Source organism: Simochromis diagramma, unplaced genomic scaffold (genome assembly GCF_900408965.1).
Source record: "Simochromis diagramma unplaced genomic scaffold, fSimDia1.1 OVJJ01000433.1, whole genome shotgun sequence".
In the NCBI taxonomy this organism is placed as follows: Eukaryota; Metazoa; Chordata; class Actinopteri; order Cichliformes; family Cichlidae; genus Simochromis; species Simochromis diagramma.
Window position 1 is genome coordinate 5922638 of NW_024387031.1, and position 23037 is coordinate 5945674.

Here is a 23037-nt window from a genome sequence, read left to right on the forward strand (position 1 = left end):
TAAATGGTAAAGAAAACACCACAGACTCTGATCTCTGACGCTGAAGCTAGAGGATCTTTTCATCTCTTCTCAGCCGTCTCTCTTGTATTACCTTTCAGCCCTATTCTGAGTCAGGTGACAGAGGAGATGATTGCAGACCTGTTCGTGTGAAATAAAGGATGTGTGGTGGATCTGTCGGGGGCCGGGACACCAGGTTGGGCTGTGTCACATGCTCCTCTGCATTTTGAATGGAACATGCTTTGGTCATGCAATATTCATGTTACACTTCTTTAAAAGCTTTAAGTACTTTCGTTCCTTGTTCGTCTGCATAAACAAACCCTGCTGAGACGCCATGTGACGAGTTTATCCGAAACCCAAAACCCCGAACCTGAACAAAAGTTAAATTAAAGCCAAGTTTTAAATTTTAATTTCAGCCTGAATCCAGCAAGTAAAACTGAAATCTGTGACTATGAGATAAAAACAAAAACATTGAGAGGATTTTAAATATTATATCAGCCTGGAGGAAAAACAAACACAAGCATCCAACTGAAAAACAGAGATAGAAATTAAATTGCAGAACAGAAAGTAAAGTAAAAATAGCAAGATGGAAACAGCAGAGCAGAGAAATGTAGCTGGCTCTGAAACTGATCTGAGTTTATAAACCAGGGAGTCTTCAGCGGCAGCTTATAAACTCTCCAGTCAGTCTACTGCAGTAGATGCTTGCACAACTTTGAGCTTTAGTCTCGGTACAGTGTCCTCTACCAACTCAAAGCTAGAGGTGTTTTTGTCCCAAAGAAATTTACATGCCAAACACTTTGCCTCTGGGGCTCTATTCTGCTTTCAGTATTAACTATTGTTAGCTTAAAAGTAGACTCCACGACAGCTGTATGCAAAAATGATAAAATATATTTTTCCCAGTTGTAGGTACAAGGCAGGGATAACTCTTCTTTTGTTGTGCCAACTGAACCACTGGCTCCATCTATAAACCACTGCCTTTATACAACTGAAAGTCTTCTTGCAACCACAGGTGTCGCCCCCTGTTGGTCAGTAAAACGAATAAAGATTTAGGACACTTCCTAGTTGATTTCATGTTTTAACATCTGTAATCTACACAGTCTCTGGCTGATATGCATGAACTGGAAGCTATCTCATGGAACTGAAAGTGCCAATTCATCCAAACCCCCCCTGGCCATTTATAAATTAGTTTAGCTAACATGCAAGATAGCCAAGTTATAAAGCTAGCCCTAACTTGATGTCCATGTGACCTTTGTATAGTATATACACTGCTCTCTAAGTTGTTGTACAACTTACATGATAGACAGCACATTCAGACCAACATAGCATTAATCTGACTCTTGCTCATGCAAACAACAGATTGATGGCTGGAAGTCGCATAATGGGTGCAGTTAATAATGATGGTTTTCTAGAAGTTACAGTGAGCTCCTTTAAAGAGATTATCACTACTAATGGGCTTTCAGGTGAATTTGAAGAGATGCCATGAAGTACTGTGAGACTAACCGACACAGTATTGGATTGGATTTGCACAAATGAGATTTGACAAAACAGTAAGAAGAGATATGAACTGAACTAACATGAGATGAGAAGCTGTGAGTGAGAACAAACAAAGACAGTATAAACTGTGACCTTCATCACTGTAAAGACACAAACACACTGACTTTATTTATTAAAAGAGCATACAGCATACACATTTCGCAGATTGACTTTAATGATCTAATGTGTGAGCGTGTGCTCACACACACACACACACACACAACATCATTGCTTTACCTCCCTTGGGCAATTAGAGGTTACCATTAGCATGGAAGCTAAACACGGAGAATCACTGACATTATCGGTATGTGTGTGTGTGTGTGTGTGTGTGTGTGTGTGTCTGTGAGGTTCATTAGCTAAACCACTGGCCTTTAGAAAGCATGCAAGGAAGCTCACGCATCAACACACACTCACTCTGATGGCCAATTATCCACGCACGTGTTTTCATCACTTCAGAGGACATCACTTGGACTTAGATTCTTTCTCAGAGAATGAACTGAACATAATCAAATCAATTCTGTGTTTGATTTTCTTTTAATATCATCGCTGTAATTGAGGTTGGGAGGTAGTGCAGTAAAGTAATGGGTGTGGCAACACAGTTTTTGATGCGCAACAAAGGTACAACCAGCCAGTGGATAATCCAAACATACTGCAGTTATAGCACGCAACCAAATCTAGCCTTTAGCTTTAATTTATCCCGAAGATTATTTCATGTTTTTAACAAAAAACACACAGCACAACAGGACAGAGGTTTTAGTGCCAAGGCAGGAAGTCAACATATGCTTAGACATACATATTAACATTTGTAGCACCTCAAGTGGCCACTACGGGAACTGCAGTTCTTGATGTTGTGTTCAATCAGTTCTTCAGTGCTGGGAGGTTGCTGCTTGGGTCTGTAATAGTACCTATTTCACATAAACCTTTAAAGGATAAAGATTTAACTTATGGGGACTTTCTGTCACATTAAGGAAGACAAGTCCCTAAAGTGTGATTGTGATTAGGATGCAGGTCCCCACAATGTTAGTTATACAAGTTCACACACACTGACCTCGGCAATGAGGACCACGATGACGCAGTCGTCTTTCTCGGCGGCGCTGAGCTCTGACATCAGAGAGGTGAGCGTGTCGGTCAGATAGGAGTGGACCTCCCTCTTCACACTGGGAACCCCCATCACTATGGAGACTACACACACAAAATTTGAAATGTTTGGTGAAGATTGCCTGTAATGTCCCACAATATGAAAGGTCCAGATGGAGAAGCACTCACTGGTAATACCAAGCAAATAGACACTACCAAGGATTTAGGAGATCCATTTATTTTGCAGGAAATAAACAGAGCCTAAAGCAGCCAAGGAGACCTAACATTTTCCCAAAACATACACAGAGTCAGAAGCATTGATGCTGTAAATATTTCCAGCAAATACACAGAGCCAGTGGTTTAATTAAGGGATCTAGGAGCACTGAGTATTTCCAGTATGTACACAGAGCCTGGATGTGAAAGAGTCTTAGGAAGAGAGACTGGTTAAACATAAATATTCAGAGGAAATAGACAGAGACAGTGAGTAGACTGACATTTCACAATGAAAAACATTTCTAGGAAACACACAGGTAGTTCAAGGACTGTAGGAGTGGAGAATATTTCCATTCCAAGAGCCTGGGAAATTTTCAGTGTTACCAACAAATACACAGAGCCAGGCCAAATATATTGGATAGGGCTATATATACTTCCTGTTAAGCCATTTCAAATTAAAAGATGTTCAGGAGGTTTCTTATGTTCATTACATCTGTGTTGAACATAAGAAAGAAAGAAGAAAGAAACTTCATCAAAAAAGACTAGACAAGGACACACACACGCAGGCACACACACACACACACACACACACACAGGCACTCACACACACACACACAGGCACTCACACACACACACACACACACACACACGCAGGCACACACACACACACACACACGCACACACACACACACAGGCACACACACACACCACACACGCAGGCACACACACAGGCACACACACAGGCACACACACACACACACACACACACACACACACGCAGGCACTCACACACACAGGCACTCACACACACTCACACACGCAGGCACTCACACACACAGGCACTCACACACACAGGCACTCACACACACAGGCACTCACACACACACACACACACAGGCCATATTTCTGTACATTTAAGTCTTTCAGTTTTAGTTTAATATGTTTTCCTCCCCTTGATGCTTCAGAAAAAGAAAACACTTCGTGCTGATCCTGTTTTGTTTCAAAGCTTTAACATATAAATCAGATTTGTGTCTCTCTCACACACACACACACACACACACACACACACAAATAAATATATATAATTTCCTTGCTGTGTTTCTTTTCTTGGTGGTTATCTCTGTCCTCTGCTGCACCATAAAGCACTTTCCACACGACTAACCCGTTTTAGTCAGGGCATCATAAATTTATCTGACTGCTTGTGCGCACGCACGCACACACACACACACACACACACGCACACACACACACAGAAATATCTTCCATTTTCTGATGTGTTTGTTCTCTGTGGTTTTATCTGTATTTATGTCGTCTGTGTAAAGCAGAGTTGTCAGAAAATGGTTTACTAAGCAGAAAAAAAAGCTTTAAAAATAAATTAGGCTTGACACACACACACAAACACGCACACAGGCAACACACACACACATCAGGAGTGACCTTGGTCAGCCTGTTTGATCACAGCTCTGTATTTATTCGCCAGAGGATGTTGGGTTTATAAGGGGGCCTCGGTGAGCTGCTGCCCCAGGAGAGGAGCACAGTGCCTGGGCTGTTGGTTCAGCCAGGACCCCTTGGCCATAAGAAGGCTAAGACAGTTTTACCAAAAAGACTGAGATCCATTAGACTTATGCCTATGTACCTTTATATAAGGCTTAATTTTAGGCTCTGTAATATTAACTTTAGATCTTTTTATATAAAACAAGATCTTGCCTTTATTTAACCTCAAAGTTTCTAAAGATTTAAAATCTTTTTTCAACAAAATTAAAATCTTCTTCCAAGAAAGCAGGCTATTTGCAGGCTGTGAAGATTATTAAATCAAACAAACTCCATGCAGGTGTGCTTAGAAAAAGGTGTGATGGATTTTACCTCCAGTGCGTCCCTGTCCCAGGTGCACGGCGGGCTGTAGGCTGTCCTCTCTGTTCAGCAGGTGAGGAAGATGATGGAAGATGGAGGGAAGCTGCAGCACGTTTTTACTGCTGCTCACGTTCCACAGCTTCAGCCTCGTCTCCTCTGCAGACACACAGAGGCCAAACCAGGAGAGATCAGGTCACGTTTATTCAGGTCTCCCCGCCGCCAGCTTAAACCGGCTGAATCACACTTTCATATAAAGTACTTAGAAACACGCTCGCAGTCGGACGAGTGAAGTCGGAGTAAACTGAGCACGCTAACAGATCAGATTCAGCTTTATCTCCTCTGAACACACACAGAGTAAATTACAGCAGATAAAACAGATCAGTTTAAATGGATTACAGATGATTCTTCACATCTTCTGACTGAGCACATTATTCAGTTTTTGCTTCGTGGCAGCGAGACGAGGACAGAAACGCTGCACGCTGAGTGACTGCATGACTTCAGGTCTCAAGGGCACCTGATTTATTTTAAATGTGGGGTCGAACAAAAATCGCTTTCCAGATCATGAGAGATGAGAGGTGTGTCGCTGGAGCCGACTGTGCAGTTTACCAGCGCAGTCTATCCCAACACTGTGAAAGGTATGACACAGGACTTAAAGTGTTTCACCCAAACCCCTAAAAGTGGCGCTACTTAACCCTCGCCATCAATGGCAGACCTCAGACAGTGTATGACTGCAGTGTTTCTTTGTAAGGAAAGCAAACTGGTAATGAGATATTGTTAAAACTTTATATTTTCCTTGAGACATCTCAGCATATTTTTAAAATAAATAATTAAGATATTTTAAAAATGTACTGAAACTTCTTTATACCAAGAAAAGGGAACATTTGTAAGGTGTTTTCTTAAAAGCTGCAGTAGGTTTAATGGTTCAGTTGTGAAGTAGAATGAGTTTGACACCCCAGAAGGTCGAGACTGTTTAAAAGAGAAGTCAGTATCACAAATTTAATCAGGTCAGCTTTTGATTTTTATTGGTCGACTGAAGGAACAACACTTTAATCAGAACTCGTGTGAAACGACCTTCAAAATCAAATAAAGTGTAAAGATAAAGGAAAAAATGACAGCACTAAAATAGCTGTAGATGTGAGTACGATGATGGGAAAAGGCAAATTCAAGATATAAAACACAGTCCCGATCAAAAGTTTAAGACCACTTGAAAAATGGCAAAAAATCATATTTTGCGTGGTTGGAACTTAACAAAGTTCCAAGTAGATTTTCAACATGCAACAAGAAGAAATGGGAGTGAGACAAAAGTCATGCAATTTATTGATAAGAATGCTTAAAATGAAACAGGCTGTTTTACAGCTGATCAAAACTGACCCGAGAGGCTGCTCCAGGTGCGGTTGATGTCTCTGAGCGCCTGCTTCTCGGCGATTGCCCTCTTGATCTCCTCCAGGACCAGGTTCAGCTCTTTGGAGCGCCGCAGGTTCTCCTGCTCGGCCGAGTGGAGGCGCTCCCTCAGCGCCAAGAACTCCCTCTGGTAGATATCAACCACATCTCCTGCAGATGAAGAGGAGAGGAGGGGACGAGGTTATTACATGTGTTCAGGTGAACTCATGTAATAAAAAAGAAAAAAAGTCCCACAAACAGCAAAAGCAAGAATCCACTTGATGCCTTTCTTTGAAAAAACAATAAATTGCAGTAAAAGCAGTTTAAGTCTGTCCGTCCAAACTCACACCATTGATGTAGTGAAACGTTGACATGTGGGCATCAGAGATCAACATCTCAAACTCAACATCTGACCAAACACGGTCACAAACAACCATTAACATCCAGGACCAAAAAAATAAAGCTAACGACGAAGCAAATAATGATATCTCGCTTGCACGGTATGTACGAAGACTTACAATCGGCTTTTTAAATGTTTATATTGCACACTGTGGGTCAGGTGGAAGCATGATGTCCTGCAGGATTGACCATGAAGTTGACTGAAAGGTGCCGAAACCTGCAGTTTCTCAAACGGCCACTTCAACCTCCAAACTGAGTCGGCCCTCATTTTGCTTTTACAGTAAAGCTGACCAAGTGTTCATAATTTCATCCTACTGGATATTTTGATGGAAGTTTGAGAATTCTTGCGTTATACAAAACCATCTATTCCAAATTTAAAGAAAGTTCAGGGTCTGCAGGGCTAACAATGGAATGATGCTTTTTTCTGCCAGATTGGACAAACATCAGGTAAACTTGTACTTGCTGTGGAGTATTTTTCTGCATTGTTCTTTTACAGGATATATTTCAATTTTAGTCCTGTGTCTATAATGAAGCTGTAATCTGACTCAAGCCGTGTGCAAACACAAGAAGTAAAATCAATACAGGTTTATTAATGGGCGCATGTCGCTGTTTTATTACACTTGTGCATATTCTCCGTCAGCGCTGAGAGGCAGACAGGAAAACAGAGACAGACTGAGGCTTCATGGGATTACTCTGAAGGCAGACAGAGCGTATAGGACTGTGCCAGATCGTCATCATCAACAGGTAGGAGGGAAAAAAGGACATAATCTGGGTAAAAACATGGAAATAAAAAGCTAAATCCTTCATCTGCCGCAGCAAATAGCATCCGGCCGTCCATCATCCTGCCATCATCCCTCGCTGAGTTAATGCTATGTGGAGGTAAATCTGCACTAATCCCTTTTGGGCTCACACGCAGACGTCCCCGTTCACTTTGTTCAGCCCTCCAGCTGTAATACATCCGACTGAGACTCCAAAAATAAGAAGTGTCAACATGAACAGCTTGGCCTCAACTTTTCTCAGCCTGAGCCTGCAGATAATGAGCTTTACACATTTTAATTTAACAGTTTTACTGAATTTGATATACAGAAGACGGAGGGCGGTCGGTGCGCTTACCTCGTCTACAGAGAGAGACACGCTGTTATTTTGAAAAAGCTTCACACAAAGTGTCACCTGTTCCTATTTTTGTTTTGTTTTGTTTTACAGGAGACACTTTTCTATGTTAATCTTATCAGTTTTTTATTCATCATTTTATCGCCAAAGAATCAACAAAAAGGAAAACTGCATGAAGAGAAAGAGCTCACGTACTTCCTGACACGCCCACAGGGTTCACGTGACTAATTATTCTGGAGGAAGAGGCGCTCGCTCTTCACAAAAAGCTTCATTTTATTCTGTTTTTATTATTTTAAATCTAGAAACACAAATATAGAAACAGAAAAAACCTCCACCTCAAACGTCAAACACGAGATAACATCGACAAACTCAGCCGTACTTCCTCTCGTTAACATTTTCAGTTCATGACGTTTGTTCCAAACCATCAGTCGCAGCAGTTAGGACTAGTTTATGATTAGGTGTGGTTTTACTCAGCTGTTGCTCGTCTCCTCCATTCACCTGAATATCACTTTTATCGTTTTAATGTTTTTTTTTTATTCCTTGGCTTATGACACAGTTTGACCCTGATTTTACTGCTTTAATTTAATCTAATGTGCCGATTTTATTGTTTTAATCTAAGTCTTTTGTCAAGTGTACAGCACTTTGCTTTCAGCTGGGAGTTGACTGAAAGTGCTATATAAATAAATTGCTTGCTTGCTAATATGAACCTGAGCATTTGCTTCAGTTTAAAACACACTAAATTATTTTCCCTTTTTTCTATTCTTTCAGTTTTGTCTCCTGATTCTGTCTTAGTCTATTTTTTACCTTGTTCAGCTTTTATACTTTCATGCTTGTTTTTTTTTTCCATTTACCTTATGTTTTTATTTATTTATTCTACTTTGTGTACTATTATAAGGTGACCTTGAGGGTCTTTAAAGGTGCCTATAAATAAAATGTATTATTTTATTATATTTTTTTTCTGTTTTGGTAAAAAAAACTATTTAAAATTGAAATCTTTGCTGATGTTGGTATTATTGGATAGTAAGAGAAAGTTTGTGTTCAATCATTTTAAATTGTTTAATTATTATTCAATTACAATTGATTTTTTTGATTTAGAGAGAAGAAGATCAAAGAAAAACAAAATCAGCAGGAAACTCAAAATCCCGATCTCTCGCTCCAAACGTCTTGACTTACTCAGATAAATGTAAGTGGCTTAAAATGTTTATATTTAATAAACAGGCTCCACTAATACGTCTGTCTTTGTGAACATCTGTTCACAAACATTTAGGCATCAAATTAGTGTCCAAATTAAAAACCAAAGTCTGTCCGACTGACCCTCTTCTCTCCATGGAAACAAGGTCCACATCTGTCCACAACCCCGACCAGCTTAGAGGAGCTAACGCTGTCATGAGTACACCATGTGGATACTACTGTGGTAACCACGCTTCACAGGATAAACAGACTCATGCACAGAAAGCCCTGAGTGTTCTCTGAGTGCTGGCCTTCGTTCGGTCTCAGATCAGCTTGATCCGAGGGATTCAGCAACACCTGATTTTTAATGGTTCAAATTTCCTGACCCCAAAGCTCAACCCGCCCAAGCTTAACAAGCCCCGAGCACTTCAAGCTCCCTGTAGAGTAATGAAGAAATGAAACTTGGTGATACGGGTCAGGAAGTGTTTACAGCCGACACTTCAGACCTCACAACTTTTTACCAGACGGGTCTGGACGAACGCTAACCAGAGCTGTGCTGCAGTTTGTCTGTCAGCTGAACTTTAATAGCCGGAGAGTAAAATCACTCAGAAAGCGCCTCATTTTGCTGTAATTATTCCTGTAAACCCTCATTAATGAGAACAATGGTCACATCTGTTTGGCTGATAACTGCAGTGAATTTATGAGCGCGCACACACACACACTCCTCGCTGATGAGTTTTTAATGATGCTGCTGCCCAGTTATTTATCTGCGCTGATGAAATAATCTTCTTCCTGCAGCAGTTGGTCTGTTAAACAGTGAAACTGTGTTTCTGCGAAGGTTTTTGTTCCAGCAGTGGTTTCACATCCTTCGTAATATTTAATAACTGTAGAAATTTTGAGAAATATTTTCCGGGCGCTATTAGCATAGACCGGGAGTTTGTTAGAGCCGACAGTAAACACCAAAAAAAGGCTCAGTTATTAAAAGAGTTTATATTTTTGTGTAAATGGTTAAATTAAACAGTACAGTAAACTCTATCGCCGTCTTACTATCAGAAGAGACATTTTAAACCCAAACAATCTGTGTGGATACAGATCGCACAATGCAGGTGACACAGACTCAAACCTCAACACTACAAACAGCTGTAAATTAAATCTTTCACGACATGTCAGGACAATGCGGTGGTCTAGCTGGATGTTGTCACTGTGTTTATTAAACCTACAGTAATTCATCACTTATTAATTAATTTATTTATTCATTGTTTACTTTTATTGCCATGAAAACAACAAGTGTAAAGTGAGGGGAAATAATCTGTTAGCCTTTTTAGCCTAACTTTAAGCTACACGGGCAACTCTGAGTCCTACCAACAATAGTAAAAATATAATAGAAAGCAGCTTAATGGCTTTAAAAATGGCAAACGTGAAAAAGAAATGAAAGTAGGTGAGCTTCAGCTCAGTTTTTTAGGAAAGTCCAGGTGCAGATCAAGCATACCAGTGATGCCTCAGTCACACGGGCCTAGATACTGGCTGGCAGCTACTGGAAACAGAGACTGCACTCATCACGGGGCGACCGTGGGTCAGGGGGTTGGGAAGCGTATCTGTAACCGGAAGGTCGCCCGTGTCCTGGTCGTTGTGGGGAAGACACTTTACCGCCTACTGGTGTTGGCCAGAGGGGCCGATGGCGCGATATGGCAGCCTGGCTTCTGTCAGTCTGCCCCAGGGCAGCTGTGGCTACAACCGTAGCTTGCCTCCACCAGTGTGTGAATGTGAGAGTGAATGAATAGTGGCATTGTAAAGCGCTTTGGGTGCCTTGAAAAGCGCTATATAAATCCAATCCATTATTATTATTATTATTATGCAATCTTGTGTTTTAAAACTACCTCTTCCCATGTATGTATATTACAACATGGTACAAAACCCAAAAAAGTAGACTGCTAATCCAACTGTAAAGCACATGAATACATGTTATTATGATGTGCCATATATAAAGCCATTCTTTGCTGGATAAATGTGAAACATATAAAAGCAGCCAGACTCTCCGTCTCAGTATTGTCTAATATGGGGGAACCAGTGGAAGAGCAGATGCTCCATCCAAAGGTTGAAGCATACAGATGTTGTCCTTTAAACATCTGTATAGTCAAAATTCTTCAAAATTATGATGACGTTTGGTCTGTTGAAGAACTGAGGCGTGAATTTAATAAGAACAGCATACATAGATATCAGAGGTTTATCATCTGGTTACATCCAGCAAACAAAGTTGAATTAATGAGGCACAAAACTCGGGACATGGGACATTCACGTCTCACCTTTGACCCCCTCCTCCTCTCCAGTGACTGATGTCATTTGTGTGCTTGTTTTCTTTCAGTAATTAATCAATGCAAAAAGATCAATAACAGGAAACAACACGGAGGCACTAGTCTGAACACTGCAATAGCCTGAAAATGTCCCCACTTTGCACACGTCCTCATGCGAAAGGTCCCAAAACTCCCACGTGTCCTCACAAACATATATGTACAAGTAGATGTTCACACTTTTTCCCTCTATTTAATTTTTAAGCCTAAAACTGAAAAACCTGCATTACGAGTACCACACCGATTCCCCACAATGTGATTTCTGTACCCACAACTTTAGTAACACAAGAACATGCACAGAGAGATGGATAAACTAGGGCTGGGTATCGTCACTGATTTCTAGAATCGATTCAATTCCGATTCACAAGGTCCCGAATCGATTCGATCCACAATTCGATTTAATTCGATTCAATTCGATTCACTTCGATTTGAATCTGGGAAATTTTGACAGTCAGAAATATTATAATTCAGATCAGTACATTTACATATTTTTGTATCTATTAAAAGGAAGCTGACACACGCAAGACTTTATCAAAGGTGTGAGCATCACAGCAGAGGCCTTTGTGTCAAAGTAGCTAAAGATAAAACACAGAAAAACATGAAGCCGATTTTCCTGGCCTGGGATTTTATAAAAATATTCTGCAGTACATCAAAAACAAAAGAAAACCATTAATCAACACATGAACATTACCTCTGAAGTTACAGCGGTTTTATTATTTATAGAGACTCACGGCTAAGCGTTTTGCATTTTGCATAATTTTAAAAAGTTTGAATTTGTTCAGTATTGAACGGCAGAAATTAGGTTTTCTTTTTGGAAGTATATAAAACAAAACAAAAAAAAAAAAACGTCGGCCGACAGCGCCGTAAACAACGGTAGACTTGTGCGTAACAAGCAAGCGAATAATGAAGAAAACAGATTTTTAGACGGGAAACTGTTCTTGAAGTACAGAGAGAGAGAGAGAGAGAGAGAGAGCTGTGCATCGTGGTGGAAGCAAAACAGTAAGAGTCAGAGATGAATACATGACGATGTTTATGTGAAGCGTAGTTTGGATCTTCTTTTGCTGCTGGTTCGGTCAATATTGTTTGGAGAGAGATCAAACTAACACCTTTAGAAACAGCGCATAAAGGGCGTGAACACAAAGCGCGGACCCGCCGACAGATCAGAATCAGCGAGCTGTCGGCTTTCAGCCCCGACTGTGAGAAAGGCGACATCTAACTGATTCTGATCCGCGGGTCGCGCTGTGTGTTTAAGTCTTTGTGCAGAATCCGTGTTCCTGCTCTCATTTACTGTCTTAGCTGTTTGGTGGTTGTTGAAAGTTTGTGAGATTTCACCTGAGATTCTGGCATTTCGGGCAAAATAAATTTATATTAAAAAATCAATTCAGGATTTTAATGAATCGATTTTTTCGTTATCCAAGCCAGAATCGATTTTAACCGATAAATCGATTATAAAAACCCACCCCTAGGATAAACATCAAACATCACTAATACACAGTAATCCTGCACACTGTAATACCACAACACACACAATTCTGAGCAGAGTGTGGAGGGCAGACAGGTTGAGTCATACTGTAGTAATGTGTGTGTGTGTGTGTGTGTGTGTGTGTGTGTGTGTGTGTGTGTGTGTGTGTGTGTGTGTAATAGTATAAAAGCCACCGATCACAGGTAATGAGATTACCCTATACACACACACACACACACACACACACACACACTCAGGATGACTCACAGTTAATGGCCTTGTGGTTCTTTTAGCGAACAGGAAGAAGGACGAGGACTAAAAATCAGTTCAGCTGTTCCTCACTGATCAATCAATACATTAAATGCCAATCATCAGTCTGACATTTATCAGACCCGGATCTATACAGACCTGTATGTGTTTAAACGTGTGTTCTTAGGTTCTGAGGTTTAAACACTCCTATAAATATAAGTAGGTTCCATCATCACAGAAACAAGGATTATTTTATAGTTTTTTTACACGTTTAAGAGAAGATAACAGCTGACAAAATGTCAAAAAATGTGACACTAACACGGTGCCCTGCGGTGTGTTCGTGTAGTTAAAATATGTGCTTCAGCCCCGTAATCCCCAATCCAGCAACGACCTGAGGCTGAAAAACGAAGCCAACGTTTAGGTTGCTAAACCTGCAGCTCCTCTAACGTCTAAGTCCAGGATTCAGTAATTCAATCATTCTGAGCAAAATGCAACTGAAATGTATAAAAACAAAGGTTTATTTATTGAGATAATTAATCATTAAAGACAATTTGCTTGGTGTAAACTAAATTTATACCAATCAAATAATTTCAGTTGACCAGATTAGTTTAAAATTTCACTCTTATATTTACATGTAATTAAATTAGTTAAAGTCAGCTTTATGAGTCTGAAGAAGAAGCTGGATTTCTTCTCCTTGAGTGCAACCAGCGCTTGCACCTTGCTGTGAGCGCTCTGGATTTACAGTTATGATTGCAGATTTTGATGACGACTCGCCTCCCTCCTCGAGAGTGCTGTCAACTTGGTTAGATGTTGTAAAGTTGTTTCTCTGAACCATGGAAATAATTCTGTCATCATGCACTTCGGTTGTCGTCTGTGGACCTTCTGGTCTTTTGGTGTTGCAGTGAATTTGTTCCTATGAATAAAAGAACCAGATTGCTCTCAGTCTCTAATGGGTTTATTTTGTTTGGTTTGCTACAAAATAATGAGGGAACAGGCCTCGCTTGGCCATGAAACTGCCAGTCAGTCAATCATCCAATTGCTGTATATAAAAATATAACAATGGCTGAAATTCATTTCTGTTGAACCCGTTGAATTAAAGCTGACTGCCCTTCGGGCACATCTCGACCGTCTGATTTAAAATGATGTGCAGAACAACAAAACCTATCGACTCTGTTCAGGTCCTGAAGAAAAGACCTTTTTTTTTTGCACTTAGCTTTTTTTACTTCGCTTTCTCTTCTTCTATTCTGTGCTGTAAAGCTTGACCCACTCAGAAGTCACCCTGACATACGTCCACTTCCAAACCTCAAAATCAAATTAACTTTTAACAGTTCATGCACCAACTCGTGCTCCTTTCCCCTTTTAAATGCCAGACTGTGCAGGACCTTCTTGGAAATTTCCTGTCATTTGAAACTTAATAGCGGCAGTTTGTGTTTTTTAGGACATTTCTGATGCGGGCATCCAAGAAACGGGGAAAAACAGGACCTGTGTGATGGAGTGTTACAGAAACAGAAAGCCTCACATGCAGGGTTAAACATTAAAAGTTGTTTTTACTGATTAATGTGTTTCAGCTGAGCTTTTACGGTCACTCCCGCTGCTTTCATGTTATGAAGTGGAGACGGCTGAGGACTGCTAATAAAGTTTTTATTTTTCAGTGAGTGTTCGGTCTCGTGTCGTGCTCACAGAGAGAAACTGGGCGATGCGTTCACATGGCTGAGCATCGCGGACAGATTGGTCTGGCACTTTTTAACGAGGTCCCTAATGAAGGGTCTTCCGGCCCACTGGCCCCTCGTCTTCCTCTCTCCATCCTCACCCCCCAGCAGATGGTGTTTAATCAGCGAGTGATAAATGAGGGAATACAACCGTCAGCTGTCTCTGCAGTTCCCATCATTTGAACCAAATTAACAGTTATTAGCCCTTCATATACGATGAACACATTATTATTATTCCAACAGGAAGAAAGTCAGGTGGAAGAGATGAAACAGGAAGAGCACTTCTCCAAATAACACTCTGACACACAGAATGGACCCGTTGGACCCCCAAAATGTCGAACGGGATGTCAACAGGACACGAAGGACGGCTGACAGGAAAGTGGCGCTCGGTGATTTGCCTTCTGAGTCAGACTGATGTGTTTATTAGAAAAAGAAGAGGAGGGAAGGAAATAAAGCTGCTGAGTGAGCCCAATGTGATGGCAGGGTCGTGGTCCCAGAGCGGCGTGATGGCAGTTCATTATCGACAAAACCACTGAGCAGCTCGGAGAGCAAAAAAAATCACGCACATGCACACAGAATGCTTCAAGGACAAATAACCCTGAATGCAGGAGAAAAACAATGTCCTTTACATTCATGTGAACATAACTGTCCGACTGGAGCAGCCATCATCAGGAGCTCCGAGGTCATTCCCACAGAGCCACCCAGCCGTGGGGCCACAAATACCACGCTCGCAATATACAGGGAGTGCAGAATTATTAGGCAAGTTGTATTTTTGAGGAATAATTTTATTATTGAACAACAACCATGTTCTCAATGAACCCAAAAAACTCATTAATATCAAAGCTGAATGTTTTTGGAAGTAGTTTTTAGTTTGTTTTTAGTTTTAGCTATTTTAGGGGGATATCTGTGTGTGCAGGTGACTATTACTGTGCATAATTATTAGGCAACTTAACAAAAAACAAATATATACCCATTTCAATTATTTATTTTTACCAGTGAAACCAATATAACATCTCCACATTCACAAATATACATTTCTGACATTCAAAAACAAAACAAAAACAAATCAGCGACCAATATAGCCACCTTTCTTTGCAAGGACACTCAAAAGCCTGCCATCCATGGATTCTGTCAGTGTTTTGATCTGTTCACCATCAACATTGCGTGCAGCAGCAACCACAGCCTCCCAGACACTGTTCACAGAGGTGTACTGTTTTCCCTCCTTGTAAATCTCACATTTGATGATGGACCACAGGTTCTCAATGGGGTTCAGATCAGGTGAACAAGGTGGCCATGTCATTAGTTTTTCTTCTTTTATACCCTTTCTTGCCAGACACGCTGTGGAGTACTTGGACGCGTGTGATGGAGCATTGTCCTGCATGAAAATCATGTTTTTCTTGAAGGATGCAGACTTCTTCCTGTACCACTGCTTGAAGAAGGTGTCTTCCAGAAACTGGCAGTAGGACTGGGAGTTGAGCTTGACTCCATCCTCAACCTGAAAAGGCCCCACAAGCTCATCTTTGATGATACCAGCCCAAACCAGTACTCAACCCCCACCTTGCTGGCGTCTGAGTCGGACTGGAGCTCTCTGCCCTTTACCAATCCAGCCACGGGCCCATCCATCTGGCCCATCAAGACTCACTCTCATTTCATCAGTACCATAAAACCTTAGAAAAATCAGTCTTGAGATATTTCTTGGCCCAGTCTTGACGTTTCAGCTTGTGTGTCTTGTTCAGTGGTGGTCGTCTTTCAGCCTTTCTTACCTTGGCCATGTCTCTGAGTATTGCACACCTTGTGCTTTTGGGCACTCCAGTGATGTTGCAGCTCTGAAATATGGCCAAACTGGTGGCAAGTGGCATCTTGGCAGCTGCACGCTTGACTTTTCTCAGTTCATGGGCAGTTATTTTGCACCTTGGTTTTTCCACACGCTTCTTGCGACCCTGTTGACTATTTTGAATGAAACGCTTGATTGTTCGATGATCACGCTTCAGAAGCTTTGCAATTTTGAGACTGCTGCATCCCTCTGCAAGATATCTCACTATTTTTGACTTTTCTGAGCCTGTCAAGTCCTTCTTTTGACCCATTTTGCCAAAGGAAAGGACGTTGCCTAATAATTATGCACACCTGATATAGGGTGTTGATGTCATTAGACCACACCCCTTCTCATTACAGAGATGCACATCACCTAATATGCTTAATTGGTAGTAGGCTTTCGAGCCTATACAGCTTGGAGTAAGACAACATGCATGAAGAGGATGATGTGGACAAAATACTCATTTGCCTAATAATTCTGCACTCCCTGTAAACTGCCTTATTGCAGCTTTAGCGTTACAGCGGCACTGCAACAGTGACCATGTTTGTTGATAAATGACGAGTTGGGAGTGACTGTGCCATGAGGTTCGCCGCCATTAGGACAAGATGGTGCCAAGTGACACTCTGGAGATGAGAACAGGCTGAAGCAAACACCCGAGAACGGCCCGACCGCGGGGAATAAACCTAAATATGTGAGTTTATGAGAGATGCTTCAAACTGAGAGCAGATCAGTGTCATGCTGTTTGACTTTTAATAACAGCTCCATCACGTCAGACTTCACTGGAAGATCCAAGCTAACCTCCCCGTCCTTAGTGTAGTCCTGTTTGTCGGACAAAAATAACGCGCAGACTTAATAATCCATCAGCGGCACTTACACTCAGCCAAACTGAGCTTTAATTCCAAATCAAGCTGAATGCACCGAAGCCCCGGCTCACTCTCTGAACCTCTGCCATTCGTGCCTCGTCACTGCGTTTGTGTTTGGAGTAAACTGCAGTAATCCATGTGCTCTTACAGGGGAAGGCATGTGTTTGTGTTGACTGTGTAGTCTCTACTGCTTCGGTTACAAATATGCAAGTGAAGAGTGAGACCACACCAAAGGACACTTTGATTTCATCTGGATCCAGGGTAAGTTCCTGGACCTTGTTGCGGAAGCCAGTGGAGTTTTGTGATGGGGTGTGTTCCCCACGAGGGGAGCTAGGACATTGGCGAGGTGGATGGAAATGCTGTTGTAGGATGAGTTTAACTGCTAACAGTAGGTCTGAGTGGGTCTTTGTGGATCTTTGGAAGTCCATATATACATATATACATGTGTTTGTGTTGTTGTGTGTATCTGTGTTTGTGTTGTTGTGTAAAGGCCCTCCACCTCCTTTTCCGAGTGAACAGAAGAAGAAACAGCTGGAATGCGTCAGCGAGAATAAACAGGTGTCAACCTGTGATTTTCAGTCAGGCAGTGTCACAGGAAGTCAATTATCCCCCTCCACACTCTCTCTCTCACACACAAACACACATACACACAAGCAGGAAAGTATGTGAGGAATGTTAACACACTTGGCAAGTCAAGGCTGGAGCATCAAAATAATGACATCATCCAACCGCCAGCTTTAGAGTGAATGTGTGTGTGTGTGTGTGTGTGGGGGTGGTCTCAGGAGAGAATGAGTGATTCATTTTACACAAGCAACATAGAAACTACTCATATTTCATCTCATCAGCTTGAAGCTTTGCTCAAACATTAACCACTAAGGCCCCAAAATGCAGTTATCAGCTAACGCTAGCTAGCTTGGTTATCAACCTGCATCCACAGACTGTGTTTGACTTGATAATCCCTGTTCAATAAAACCAAACTTAACTTCCCTTGCTGGAACTGGAGCTCGGGTTCTAAGATGGTTCATTAGTCTGCCAGATAAAGAGCTCTTTAAGCAAAACCTGCAGTTCCTCTAATGTCCACTAGAGGCTGCAGCAGTGAGTCAGTCCCCATAGAAGAAATTTTACAGTAGAAATAAACATGTTTGCAGCCTGATACAAAAACTGTTTTCGTTGCTATAAATAGTTTCCCCCTTCATAGGAGCTGTATAGGTGGTGAATTTATTTTGCAGCTTGCCTTTTTAAATTGTATTAACACTTAAAGTTTGCATTATTAGGGGCGTGGCCTCTTGACTGACAGCTGCTGCATTAGCATTAGCTGATAACTTAGCATACAGAGCATTCAAATACGGTCCGAATACAATTACTCGTGCCTCCAACAAATCCGAGTTCCATGTTGCAAAACTATGACATCACAACAATTTGATTGGCCACTTGCAGTGTTCACGTTAACATACCTTAGTGTGTGAGACAGCCCCCTACGTTTGTGTGACGCCCACAAGTGTATGGTCACAATTGTAATTTTTTTGTAAATTGTTTTTTGATGTAAAAGGTCTTATTTTATGGTGGTATTGCACTTTCATTTAAAGTTAGGGATGTAATTGCGTGGCATTGCTACAAGGGGGAGATAGTGGTGAGCAATGTTCCCTCTAATTTTTCATGTGTCTGAGCGAACACACAAACTCCCTGAGCGGTCCCTTGGATCACTGTGAGCGACATCAGACGTGTGCACTGTGGTCACGCCGGCATCTAATCCATCCAAGTTACATGGTTTATTAAAATAATCAAATTACAGGATTTACATTTATGTTAGACTACTTTTAATTAACTGCTTTAGCCCACTTACAATGAAAATTTAAAAAAATCTAGTCATTGACCTGTGTAGTATGTTAACACTATTGGAAGTAAAAATAACTTGAACTCCAATTTCGAAAACACAATTTACTTTTTTCTTCTTCTTTTTTTTTTTTATAAAGCTCTGACATCTGTGGTCTGGGAGAGAGTCCTGTAACTCTCTGTCTGCAAAATATAGTATATAATGACCAATGCTGAGCAATTAATTATATAGTTACTTCTTCAAAAAAGTAACTCAGTTTGGCAAACAACAAAGTTTTTTGCAGCTATTTTTTTTTAAAATGCAGCCAAGGCAGTTTTAAATAAACATTTCAAACTATTTACAGAACAATCAGCTGTTCTGCGTCAAATTTGATGCCACACAAATTATTTGTGCCACTCCAAATATAATTTCTGTCCACTATGAGTTACAGGAGAACAACAGCCTGATACCTGCAGGCCTGATAACAGGAGATGTATCACTCCTGTAACACCTGTAACATTCAGCAGTCGCCTCATTGTTCTGACACACACAACAAAACTGAAATCGTGCCACGTCGTGACCTTCTGCATGAAAATAAATCCACATTTCAGATGTTACAGTGACTCCAGACAAGCTGTTTGGTCATCATGACAAAAACAGAAATGAAAAAGTTTCATGAATAACCGGCACCACACCTCTTTTTCAAACATGCTCTGTTGTATATTTGAACACAGCTGAATAAAAATTTTGAGGAAAGTTTGAGTAAAGTGAGGCAAAGTCTAAAAGTTCACACCTCGCCTGTGATTTTTCACACAACTCCCACAATCTACCTCTGCTGTTCACACAGATTTATAAAGTGAGAAGTCTCCCTCTCTCTGTCCTTGGTTCACCTTCTGTAAAGTCAACCTCATGCCAAGATCCCGCACCTTATCTTTAGTTATGAACAACAGCAAATATCTCCCAGGATCGTGGCTGTAGCAGCGGTGATGGAAAACAGGAGGAGGTGAACAGAAACTACAGTCAGCTTCGAACAGCAGAACGAACCAAAACAAAGGTCTTTTCTTCCTTTCTTCCATTAATTCACACAGATCAGAGCAGCGGACCGGTAGGAACATTAGCACTCGAGCCAGACGGACTGAAACTCTGAGAGCTCGATGCCAAGGGGAAAAAAAAGACGATGGAGCAACTGAAAAAGCAAAAAAACCATCAGAAACTAAAGAGCAGGCAGACACAAAGAGGCAGAAAGCTGTTAGGAGCATTAGCACACTAGCCAAAAACGCTGAAATGATGACAAAAGCAAAGGCGGCGTCTGTTTTCTTTCTCCAATTCTAAAGACAGACCGACGGAGGAAAGAAGACAGAAGCAAAGTCTTAAAAGGATCCATCTGCTCAGCCAGGTGTTTCTGTCAGGATGACTTTAAAGAGCTCTTTCAGATTTTACACCAACAAGAAGGAAAATTCATGCTTCTCATCAGGTGTCCATTTAAGTCTCCAATGAGCACACCTTGCACAGATGCTGCCGTCTATGGAAAATGTGATTTCAGCGTGAGATTATGGAGATGCCATATGGTTTGACGTTTGTGAAAAAAGTGGATATTTTTATTATGGGCCCCCACCACAGTAGCTTAGCATGATTCATAGGTCAAAAGTTATGCCAAGTTGTTTTAGCGCCAATCTCTTCACAACCTCTAGCGAGTTCTGGTTCTCCCTCGGGGGTTTATTCTAGCCTGCAAAACCTAAAGAGGGAGGTGCCATGGAGGCATGCAAAGAAGCAACAACTTCACCCAGTGGAGAAGCCCGAGCTCCTCGCCACATCTCTGATGGTGCATTAACCCAAAGTGAAGGTTTTGCACGGTGCAGTTGCAATGTCTGTACATTAAGACGAACTAACACAAATCTGCACCAGGAGACACAAAAGGAGGTGAATCTGGGATTTGCACAGCTAAAAATATTTTAGCTTCAGCTAAATGTTCGTTTCACGCTCACCACAAATGCACAACAGCTGAGACTGTCGCCACCGGCAATGAGAAATGGAGGAGGTTGTCACTGAGGCAGCGCGAGGGAAGCTGTTTAGTGTATCAGCAGTGTTGGGGAGTAACAGAGTACATCTACCGCCGTTACGTATTTAAAATACAAAATATGAGTAACTGTATTCTGTTACAGTTAGCCCTTAAAAAGGTGGTATTCAGAATACAGTTACTTTGTTGAAATAAATGGATTACACTGTGGTCTTTTCCTGTTTCATATGTTAGGCTATGCCCTCTCCATTTTTGGTAATTCTCAAACAAAACACGCATTAAGAGGCTCAAATGCCCGTGTCTTAATCTTGCGTCTCATAATGACGAGAAGAAATATTTTTAAAAATTACTGTTCAAAAAATGATCTAATATGAAGGCAATAAGAGAGTGTTACAAGCATAGCCCTAAAGAACATAGCCTCATGGGCAGTGTAGTCCGTGCTGCAGGGAGAATGGACTGCCGTACCCGTTATGTGTCTGTGAGCGCGAGGGAGGGAGAGAAAGGAAAAGTACGAGTTGTCATCGAGCAGAAACGGGAGCTGGAAGCATGTAAATATAATAATAACCACTGCAGCCAAGAAGAGTGCCTGACGAGCCCAGTTGTAAGTAAGCTATTAAGACTCGACTTTACACCGTGTTCGTGTTTTCCTCCGAAACAATAAGTTCAGTTGGAGCAGCCTTTCAACACCTCTCTCTGTCTCTCGCTAGCAAACTTGACCCAGACAACAAAATAAAGCTAGTTTTCGGCTACGAGCCCGACACGAAACCCGACTATTAGCCAGAGGTCCCTTTACCATGGCTCGGAGCTGCGGACCTGTTTTATATACGCGCGGAATAGTTTTCTGTACGAGATCTCTGCAAAAAGCGCAACCTGTTACGAAACCAGTTTCACCCCGGTTCTTTTTTATTCCTCGAGGCATCCAGAGACGGCACCGGACTCAGTAGTCATTTCACAAAACCTTTATTCATCTTCATTCATCTTCAGCTAAGCATGCATCTTCTAGAAGGGAAGACGTGCAAGGCCGGTGTCCCTCTGCAGATCTGCACTCCTTTGTCTGTGAAACACAGTTTTGTAGAAGCGACCCTACCATAAAACCCCCCATGGTGTCCTGCAAACTCTGTGTCTGTGTGTGCGCGTACCCGTGTGTCTATGTGAGTGCACGTGAGTGACTGTATGCGCGTACCTGTGTGCATGTGTGAGTGCACGTGAGTGAGTGTGCATGTGGGTGTGTGAGTGTAACAGTCAAAGCACTGTGTGTGTGTGTCTCTGTGTACGTGACTTCCTGACGGTCATAAAAGTAATCTCCTCACCCAAGCTACACCAAATTCCTCTACACAACATAGAAAACAGAGTTAACATATAACAAACACTGAGACCCCCACTCTGCATCCACTGGCCATTGGCCTCTCGTTGTCTTACATTTACATTTAAGGTGGAGAGTCTCCTGCAAACCTACTTCTAAGTTTATAACAATTATGAGTTTTTATTAAAGGTACAAGCATCAGCAATCCCCAACTGTAGCTTCCTGTCTCCTTTTATGACAGGCAGACCCCCAGTGTCCATAAATTCCTTTCCCTCTAAACAATTACACACACTCTCAGGCCTACAGCTAAGCCCAAAATATAACACACAGACAAATCCTTCCTTATTCCTCTCATCTACAGCTGGACCCTCTTATCTAAGCAAATTTAACACATTGTATTCTAATAATTGTTTTCTTGTACTCACAAGCCTTACCCAACGTCAACCTGCTGTTACTCATTTTATATTAATATTTAAATATCTAGTTGCTATTGGTATGGTGAGTAACCTTCAGTAATAGTAATAAATCACACAGAAATAGTACATTCATGTAGTTGTAAAAAAGCATGATAATATATCAATATATCAATCCAAAGTATTCAGAATACGTTACTCTCATTGAGTAACGTAACGGAATACGTTACAAAATACATTTTGGGGCATGTAATCTGTAATCTGTAGTGGAATACATTTTAAAAGTAACCTTCCCAACACTGTGTATCAGATACGAA

General features: G+C 41.4%; 1 protein-coding gene across 1 annotated transcript in view; it reads right to left on the reverse strand.

Annotated features, from left to right (window-relative positions):
• mgat4b (alpha-1,3-mannosyl-glycoprotein 4-beta-N-acetylglucosaminyltransferase B) overlaps window positions 1-23037 on the reverse strand; it is a 116628-nt gene that overhangs the window by 51330 nt on the left and 42261 nt on the right. The window contains exons 2-4 of the mRNA XM_040042980.1: window positions 6043-6222; window positions 4684-4827; window positions 2579-2712 (exon numbers count right to left, since the gene is read on the reverse strand). Coding sequence (XP_039898914.1) covers window positions 2579-2712; window positions 4684-4827; window positions 6043-6222 — 458 coding nt within the window. The remainder of the gene's footprint in view (window positions 1-2578; window positions 2713-4683; window positions 4828-6042; window positions 6223-23037) is intronic.